This window comes from Rhagoletis pomonella, unplaced genomic scaffold (genome assembly GCF_013731165.1).
Source record: "Rhagoletis pomonella isolate Grant_MI unplaced genomic scaffold, Rhpom_1.0 Rhpom_scaffold_00004, whole genome shotgun sequence".
Taxonomy (NCBI): Eukaryota; Metazoa; Arthropoda; class Insecta; order Diptera; family Tephritidae; genus Rhagoletis; species Rhagoletis pomonella.
In genome coordinates, this window is record NW_023458558.1 from 25,402,285 (window position 1) to 25,412,334 (window position 10,050).

Consider the following 10,050-nt stretch of genomic DNA (forward strand, 5'->3'; position numbering starts at 1 on the left):
ATTTCCGAGCTGGACCTGTCCCCTCCAATAGGAACAATTCGAACTCTACAATTACCTCATCAAGTTTCTAAACGATTTTTTTTTATAGTCAGTACGAATTGTTATTCATTAACCCAGTGTGATAAAGTCGTAATGCATTATATGCGTAATAAATAATGTAATGTATTTCTTATGAATTCTAGATTCTATTACTGCTTAATATGTAATCAGCATTCTAATGTAGCCAAAAAGTCGCAAAAAATTCCTACTAAATCATATTCTGGTAATGAAAAAATGAATGCCCCACTTTCCTAGAACATCGCCGTGTGGAAAAAAAATGCATTTTCGAATGTGAAAAGACCTGTTTTACTCATTACTTTTTCGATTACTATACATTACATTTTCCCACTGGGTAATTGGATGTGATAAAATAAACTCGCAACTTCAAGTTTTAAGTAAATATTTAATTTTCATATACATACATATTTCTAAATTTGTAAGTACCGGTATATACAAATAAACACGTTTTTAAAATACATACATACATATTTACAGAACTAAAAGTATTCGTAATAATTAAAACTAAACAATGCTTTAGCGTATTTAATTTGACTTAAGTAGCTTTAGTTAAAAACTATTGGCAACCGGCTCCGTTTTTTTTTGGTATACTTGGAAAAAGCATAACGAGTTCCCTCAAGGGAATCAATCACATACAAATTTCGTATTAAGTCCTTCATTGTACTCGTAAGTAAACACCATTTGCTTGCTCCATTGACTTAGAAAGTATACAGCTGTTTAAATAATTTCTGTTATTGATTTATCAATAAGACGGCATTGTGTAGTGAAATAAAAAAATATAAAAAATATAAAAATCAAATAATCGGCAAGTAATTCTTGTGCAAGAAACAACAAATATTTGCATAACCGTTAATAACTAAGAACCCTCAACGCACACATCCAGGAACACCCGAATCTCCACTACATATACATATGTAAGTGCGTATGTACATAAATATTATTTATGTACATACAAAAAAGACAATATGGTGGATAAAAAGGAAACTGGATTTAACTTAAAATTAGTAGATATGATTAAACAACTGAGATATGTTGAGGTATAGCTGACATCTTGGCCGGATCAGCTTCGGACACAGCGTCGGTGAGTGGGCACGCATATACATATACTCGAACAAACATACACATACACATTTATGCGTGCGCGTGTTCTTTTGAGTCCATTTTGGCAGTTCTTGGAGGTAAGGCGCCTCCTTAATGTTTTTTTTTTTAAAGCTTTTGTTTACAGATTCTTTTTCGCTTGTGTGTCGCACGCTGCGGCTATCGGTAAACCATTCAAATTTTTGGCGGTGATGTCATTGTTGTTGTCGCTGGCCGTTGCAGCAGCAGCGGCGGCGGCACATTTGGCATTCAAAGCATCTGCTGCTTGCACTTGTTTCTTTTTGTACGATTTCTGATAGAAGTCATTGAAGAGGTAGTAGAAGAAAATGGCATTGGGTAGGGTGAAACAAACGGACCATCTGGGATAACCGCAATCGGTGTACAGGAGCTGAGTTTGATGTATGAAGACCATGCAGAATTGGATCTGTGAAAAAATATAAAAAATATGTATAGTGTGTTCATCTTTCAAAACAGTTCAATCGGGCATATATGCATATCAGAGCACTGTACGATTACGTTATTCATATGATGATTAATAAATACGACAGCAAAATGACATCGCGTGTTCTTGTGTGAGTAGCTGAGTCATACTATTTTCAGACATGAAGTTAATCGAGCCAACTTTCTAGATTAGGGCGCTAATTGAGCTCGACTTACCATACACAATTTCAGTTCGTTATTTCTCGATAAGTGATTAATTGAATGTATTTTTTCATGCAACCCTGCAGGGTATGCTTAATCTTGACTTTGAGGTATGCTATCAGCTGTTTGTTCTGGTCTTCTGATGACAAATTTTATTTTAAAATTTAACCTAATTTGCGGGAAAACTTTACCTAAAATTGTATAAATTTTCCTCAGAAGTAAATATATATATTTCGATACTTGTATACCGAAAGCAATAACAAAATAAATGGAAGTTGTTATTTTTGTACTACCGCATAGAATTCGGGCTTGGTTACCGAACAGTTCGGCCATGAATGGTGGGGTTCGAATTCGGTTCGGCTTCGGCCCAAATTGGCAGAGTAATTTGGCAAAAAATATATAAAGACAATTTTTTTATGTTATAAAAATTTCAATTATATATATATTTTTTTTACATGAGTGGCTTTGTAGCGTTTCTGACATTTCATTTAATTGTTTTATTTTTAAGGCAACTTTATATTTTTACTTGTCGTTTTAATTTTATTTCCTGCCCAAAGTTTCAATGCCCGATATAACTATAGGCAAGTTAAATTTTCAAAATTGCTTTGTGTGTACTGCACTAAACTAAGCTATCGATTTTTTCAAGCTATGTAATTTTTTACTCGGTTTCGGCCGAACTTCAAGTAAAAAGCCGACAGTTAGGATTCGGCCAAAAATTGGAATTTCGAGTTTTTCGTTCTATCAAAGTGCCACTGTACGTTAACTATTAAATTTTTACAAAGATGTTGGCATAAACAAAGCAATAAAAAGTTGCACCTAAATATTTATTGTAAACTAAAATAACATACAAAAAAAATTGATATACATAGGTATAGACAGTTTCGGCAATTCACTACAAATTTTCTATGTAACCGTGCAGGGCTCTAATACATAATTATGTACGTATACCCAAAATGCTTTTAATAAAGGCTGCGTTTCTTTATACATTCCGGATAATCCCATTTCACAGCCGGAATAAACAGAATGCGTTTGAAATATACGTTAACATATCATCAGGAACGTTCTAAAGAATAAGTAAACAAAAAAGTTTATTCCAAACGTTCAGAATGAATAAAGAAATGCAGCCAAAGTGTGATGGAATTTTTCATTGCTCTTATAAGAAATGTACTAAATATACTGTGCAATTAAAAAAAAAGTTCGTTCGTTCGTTCGTTTATATTTTTTGACATTATATGAATTTCCTTAAAAGAGCGCCGCACTGAGTTTTCAATCACACCATGCGTATGCCTATAAATTGTGTTAAATATGGATGCCGAAATCCGTTTGATATATGTATTAATATGTTATTAATTTATCATACAGTGGTCAATCAACAAGTGACAAAACAGAATATTCACACTTAAATCACAGCCGAACCATATAAGAGCATAAGAGCGTTGCGTTTAAGCGCTTCAATGTCAAATAACCGGTCTTTTTGCTCATTAAAATGTACGAGTAATTACGCACTAACATCAAATCGCAATACTTACCATTTGAAGATTGGTTATGTGCGACTTCCACCACAGATACTTTTGCATTTTCGGGCCAAATGCCGATAATAAGTAATAGGTGTACATAACAATATGCACAAATGAGTTGATCCAGCCAATGAAGGTGCCATGCCCGCCGGGATAGTATTTGGTGGTGCCCCATGAGATCAACGGCATAACTGAGTGATGGTATACGTGTAGGAATGTAACTTGACGTTCATTTTTGCGCAACACAAAGAAAACTGTGTCCAATAATTCGGTGATTTTCGCCAAATAGTAGACATAGACGCCACGCGCTTCCTATGTGAAAAGTGAGTAAGTTAGATAGCAAGTATTTATGTAGTTTATTTGAGTTATCTTACCCTAAGACCTTGCGGTGTGAAAGAACGGTTAACCGGCTGGCAGCGCCAATTGTACGTTGTCCATGCCACACAGCCCTATGAAGAAGAAAATAACATAAACAACAATGAAATAAGTCATACAAAATTTGATTGAGAAATTATAAAACATCAAATAAGTAACTAAATAAAGTGAGAATTTCATTCTAAAGAAAATTCTAAAATCTCTGCGGAGGCACATTAAACAAGTAAAGTAATAAAACAGCTTTTTCGCTTTTTTTGTGGAAAAGAGAAACGACTGGCCTTTGTTGAGCTCGGCCAAAATCGCTTAGGCGGCTACAACGCCAAATAAGAAGAAAAAGTAATTCCGTGAAATAGCGGTGTGTTGTTTTGAGTTAAAAAAAAATCTAAATTAAATTTGTATCCTAAATTAAATGAGGAAGCATTTTTCTCAATAGTGCGAAACGCATGTGGGATTTCGGCTCGTCCACTCCGCAACGAACGGGAGAACTGTCCAATGAGTTATTCAGAGAGATGATTACAACACCATGAACTTGGCGGCTGAAGTCACCCAAACAAAACCCAAACTATTTCCCGAGCAAAGGCGAATTTCCTCTAAAATTGCGAGCCCCGTGGAAAGCGAAGAATGTGGCCTTTAATTCTTGGACGCACCAGCGGGAACTGGCAAGACTGCTGAATTTGCTACTAGCAAGTTGCCAAGTATATTGCACTAGCTATTACCTCCTCAGGGATATCAGTTGACTCTGAAGCTTGCGAGTCAGGATACATCAACTTGCAACATTAGCAAAACAATGGTGGCGGGGCTATGTTGCAACAATGCAAATTAATAGTTTGGGACGAATGTACAAAGTCACACAAGTATGCAATCGAGGCACTAGCTCGAAGCTTGCAAGATATCCGCCGCAGCCGTTTGCTGATGGGTGAAGTATTCGTATTGCTCGCTGGAGATTTTCGGCAGACCCTACTTGCCATCGAGCGTGGCACTGCAGCAGGGGAGATAAGTGCGTACATCAAGGCTTCGCCATTGTGGGTATGGCAGTATATAATGGATTACTTAACTTTTTTTTTTAAATAAAAGTTGCTATATTTATGTGGTGAAATGATTTGTTTCCTTTTTTGTAACATTTATGAGAGATAAAGTAATACTCAAGCAATGATTTTAATTTTTGATAAAAAAATAAGCTTAAAATATAATCATTATTTTTGATAAAAAAATAGTTTCAGGCGCAAAGTATGATATACAGCGTGGCGACGAATAACTGCTAACCAGGTTTTTTGAGAAATAAAAGGGTCCTTTATAGATTTTGCAAAAAAGGATTTTATTGTTAATTTTCCACAGATTTTACAAAAGTTGTATTAGTTAGTTTTTAAATTGTAATCCTTATCTACATTTGCCAGCAGTGTAAACTTTGAGAGAAAAGTTCAATTGGCACGCAAGACTTTTCCAGGTGTATTTTTTCTCAGGCTTTGTACAAAAAAATACAAAAAAGAAAAAAACTGTATAAGGTTGGTCGAATGAATGGCCGTCCTAGTCACCAGTTCCGAGTCTATTCGATTTTTAAGTATGAGGCCTTATGTTGGACGAAAGGGCGAGTATAAGGGACTCAAAATAGAGAAAATTTGCCTATGGTTACAGAAGATAATGAATAAATTAACTGACGAGGACCTGCGTGCCAAATGAACTTTTCTCTCAACGTTTACACTGCTGGTAAATGTAAATAAGGATTAAAATTTAAAAACTAATTAATACAACCAAAGTAAAATGTGTGGAAAATTAATAATAAACTACTTTTTTCGCAAAATCTATAAAGGACTCTTTTATTTATCAACAAACCTGGGTAACAGTTATTCGTCGCCACGCTGTACATAACCAAAAACTAAAAATAAAAATTTGGTATTTATTTCTTTAGGTGAATAGAACCGACCCAGGGCTCGAGAGGTTTCGCTGCGTCCTTGCTAAAAAAAAAACGGACGCTTTCATCATACTAAGGGCAGCTTTATTATGTAACCATTAATTCTAAAGCTCCCTTTATATTTAAATGTTGCATTAACATTTATAGACTTAGACCAAGATATAGATTTAAACCAAGGTTTATAACCAAAAAACACACATACGTCAACAACTCATAACAGATATGCTTTACTTAAGACATAGCTACATATGTACATATATAATTTAATGCAACCTTTAAATGTAAAGTGAGCTTTAAAGTTAAAGGTTGCTTGAGAAAACGGCCCTAAGTGATTTTCATTTAACTGGCCAATCATTGATCTTACTCATTTGCATCGCTTTTCTCAATATCGCATCGCTCCTTAACCATTGGCAAAGTTTCTAACGGCAGTAAACAGGTTTGTTCCGAGTGAGTTCATAACACCGAAAAAGGCTAGTAATTCCAAATGGTATCACGGCCCTACTACTTGGCCCTTGTGGGAGGAGGAGTCTGTTCTTCGTAGTTTCAACCTAAACAAAGACTTTACTTTTACTTTAGAAACCTTTTTACTTTTCCACACTATTTTTCCACAGGCCAACGCAAACGGGCATTTCAATAGCAACGCATTAAAAACTAAATATTCTCTCGATGGCTTTGAAAGCGCTGAATTAGATTGCCGTTAATATTTTTGCCAAGTTCTTCTTTTGAGGTTATTGATCTAAGCGCTTAGAGCTAAGAATTAGAAATATGAAAAAAGCGAAGATTTTACCTAAGTCATGCTGGTTGGCAAATTTAAAACTGGTTCGGGGTTATGTTTCCATATTTTGAAATTGTTCTGTTTATTGTAATTTTGACAATTCTTTATGTGAAACGGTTGTAAAACTGCATGCAACCATATACGTATATTGAAATGAGAACTCGAACTCGTATTTATGGCGTCTCATTCAAGCGACTATGCCGCTTTAATTATTAAAATGGTAAACATGAATTTTTGCAAAATTTTGTTTTGAATTCAATAACTTTCGGAAATAAACGTATTACTCATCCTCTTTGGATATACAAACATAAATACATATCTACGTAAATAAATTCTAAATATATTCACATACTTCCGAATATTTTATGCCCTTAAGGGCGCATGCCCCCTAAGATTTTATAAGGAGATAAAGAAGAGTCTCTAATGAACAGTGTGCCAAATAACAATTTAATTAGCTCTACTGAAAATACCTATAATTTGAGTTGAGTCGTTATAGCAGAAGCTTTTCCAAAGTAAATAAAAAAAAAACAATATTTTGCCCAATTTCAAACTCAAACTGGGAAAGTGAACTTAAAAAAGTGTCTCTTAAAATTTATGGGCGTGGCAAACATCGATAAAACCGTTAAGTTACCAACTTAATAACTTTTCATACAAAATTGCGGTGACTTTTTAATTTTTATAATTACGATCCATATTTCCCAATTGGTTTGATCAAATCATATTAAAAAAAAAAAAAAAATTCCATAATAAGAAGTTATGCATTTTTTAATTTAATTTAATTTTTTAATTCGATTTAATTTTTTAATTCAATTTGATTTTTGAATAGTTTTATTCAAATATTAAAAATTCAAGCAGAAAAGCTAACGCAGAATTGTCTAAATGGAAAGGCCTATTGCACAAATTATATATGTATTTACGAGTATTATTTTATATGGGGAATTTCCTAAATTGATACAAAGAAGCGACAAAAATTGCTCTAAAAGGTTGAGTTTGTGACCTTTTGCAATAATTTGGAAATGAAAACTGGTTTTAATAAATTAGGCCTACAAATAAAAATTCAATTCAAATGCCACACTCACATGTGTAAATATGTACATTCATATGTACATATGTTTGAACGTATAAATATGCATAATAAAATCAACAAAAGACTCAAAATACGACTTACCTCGTAGACCATCCATGCGCTGACCAATACCTGTAGGAAATTATACACAATTAAAGTCTTTTCCAATTTGAAAGGCTTGCGATCGTGCATATAACGTGGACCCCAAGAAAGCACGAAATACAAGTAAAGCCCCACAATAGAGAAGATCGGTACTGGCGATTTAACTAGGAACCAATCATTTGTACGTGGATCTATTGAGGAAGTGAAAAAATGCTATTATTAGTATAAGATAAAAAAGTAATTGTCAGCTTAAGTACTTAGCTTGAAATAAATTGCTACTTCAAAATATAGTTCTTTTCTTTTCAATGTTGCTTAGGTACATACATACATACGTACATATTTCAAAGGATTGTATGGTATTCAAAGAATATACTACATACTATATGTACGAGCACACATACATAAATGATATTTCGAACAGATTTGGCGGATTAAACTTTAAAGATTTCAAGTTTGTTGATACGAATATCTGTGGTCATAAGCAATAACCGCCTAAGTCGAAAACTATGAATTCGAGAAAAAACGTTTTAAACATGTGGATTGTAATGTTAGCCTTATGGGGAAACCAAAATATTTTCGCCTATAACTTTTTAAGTTGCCTAGCTGGTGAGATGGGGATTTCACGTACGCATGGAATATAGGGCTTGTATTTAGAATACATTAGCATATACTATACATAATTCCATTATTTCTTAAGTCGACTTAGGCGGTTATTGCTTGTGACCACAGATATATATATAAGTATTTGTTTACTTACCAGCCAACTCAACGAATAGGAAATTCCACACGTCGCTTTCTGTTTCATTCATATATGCCATTTTTCTTTAGTGTTTTTGACTTCCTGCCCTATTTGAATTCGACTAGAGTTTAACAAACTGCTTTGTTTATTATTCTCAGCGTAAGCACTCAAGCTACTGCCAATCTGTATATTGGATCTTTGATGGGACTCGTGCTACTACGCAGATTTCCTCAGCTGTATGCTTTGTCTTTTTATTGCTGCAATTTAAAAAAAAAAAAAATTTTAATTAAGTTATTGAAATACTAATATTCTGTAAGTGCATGTGATTGTAAGAATAAAATGACAAAAGTGGGTATGAAAAGAATGGAACTGTAAATAAAAGAAAAACAACAACACAATAAATTAGTCACAACATAATTCAATCAATTAATATTAAAATTAAAATTTGCGAGCTACTGCCAATCGATGGCGATGTCATGCTTTAAAAATTTTAAGAAAAAAATATCCGCCAATGGAATTGCAATGCAAAAGCCGCCCCCGGTTAAATGTTGAACACAAAACATACATACATTTATATGTATGTATATGCATGTAAGCATTTTGGACTCAAGATGATACGTATTCATAAAATAGCACAAAGAAGACATTAGTTCAGCACTCGTGGGGCAACCTTTTGGTTTTGTATCTTTTTTTGAATTACCCAACATGAGTTTCAACTTTTCTTTTGTGAGCAAATTGCCGGCAATTAGCATCCCAATAAACATTTTTGTTACTTCTCAATTTGAGATGCATTTGAGAATCAGTATTTTTTTTCCAATCTCAAGCGTTAATTCTCAAATGCATCTCGAATAAAAGCACGTTTTTGATATGAAATTTTCGTTTATTTTCAAACGTGTGTGGAGCAGAACGAAACGAAAATTTTAAAATTTGGTTGATGCAAAAAATTTTGTTGCATAGTTTGTTTTGAAGAACAATTTTGCGACTGATGTAGGAGGCTACTGATGGACTGCGACATCTGTGCCATGTTGACACATATGGAACGGAACGGAATGCTACCGTTCTTAAAATGATAAACAATGTTCGAGAAAAATTTGAGAAAATGCTTAGTTTCAAATGATAAACAATGCTGAAATCAAATTGAGAAATACGATTTTATCAAACGTTTGAAAATTTTTGTTTCAGTGTTTGTTGGGATGTAAAATATAAATATTTACATATACATACTTATATATATTTACACGTATATAAATGTGTCATTCCATTGCAACGGTCGTTATACATTTGTATGTATTATTGTAGTATGGAATACGAATTCGCAATATGAAATCGAACAATAGTACTAGGAGCACTAGTCTGCACCATATAGGTAAGGTAGTTCACCCTTACATATATCCGACGATAAGATTTGCAAAAATATCTTTGAGCGTAAATGTAATTGCATGAGCCTGTGAATGTTGCTCTTACTCCAGAAACATGCAATTGCATGAATTTTTCCTGTATATTAAACTCTTTTTTTCTGGATTATGTCTTTCTTTCAGTAAATGGGAGAGATGTGATATGGTAATTGCAATTTATCTTATTCCTCGCTTGGCGACTTTGGTTGGCTTGGAGAGTTTACCAAATCAATTGTGGCAAATAAGACAACAAAAGTCTCGTCCTTTTTAACGTATTTCATCTATTCGAATTCCGGGATCCCGGACTTTTTAAAGTCGCGAAAATCCCCAGATTCTTGGCAAGTATATTACTTTTTTATTTACAAATATCAATATG

At 33.7% G+C, this 10,050-nt stretch overlaps 1 protein-coding gene across 1 annotated transcript; it reads right to left on the reverse strand.

Moving 5' to 3' along the window:
• Positions 1-488: 488 nt before the first annotated feature.
• Positions 489-8,429, reverse strand: LOC118738432 (elongation of very long chain fatty acids protein AAEL008004). Its single transcript, XM_036469368.1, has 5 exons — positions 8,299-8,429; positions 7,542-7,732; positions 3,689-3,763; positions 3,327-3,626; positions 489-1,579 (listed from the first exon to the last, which is right to left on the reverse strand). Exons 1-5 carry the CDS (start codon positions 8,357-8,359, stop codon positions 1,277-1,279), a joined length of 930 nt encoding a protein of 309 aa, XP_036325261.1. The 5' UTR covers positions 8,360-8,429; the 3' UTR covers positions 489-1,276.
• Positions 8,430-10,050: the final 1,621 nt, after the last annotated feature.

Excerpts from the sequence above, each read along its gene's own strand:
- LOC118738432 (XM_036469368.1), bottom strand. The coding sequence starts at position 8,359 with ATGGCATATATGAATGAAACAGAAAGCGACGTGTGGAATTTCCTATTC. Across the intron at positions 3,627-3,688 it reads TCACACCGCAAGGTCTTAGG|GAAGCGCGTGGCGTCTATGT; the intron begins GTAAGATAACTC and ends CTTTTCACATAG. Across the intron at positions 1,580-3,326 it reads ACATAACCAATCTTCAAATG|ATCCAATTCTGCATGGTCTT; the intron begins GTAAGTATTGCG and ends ATTTTTTCACAG.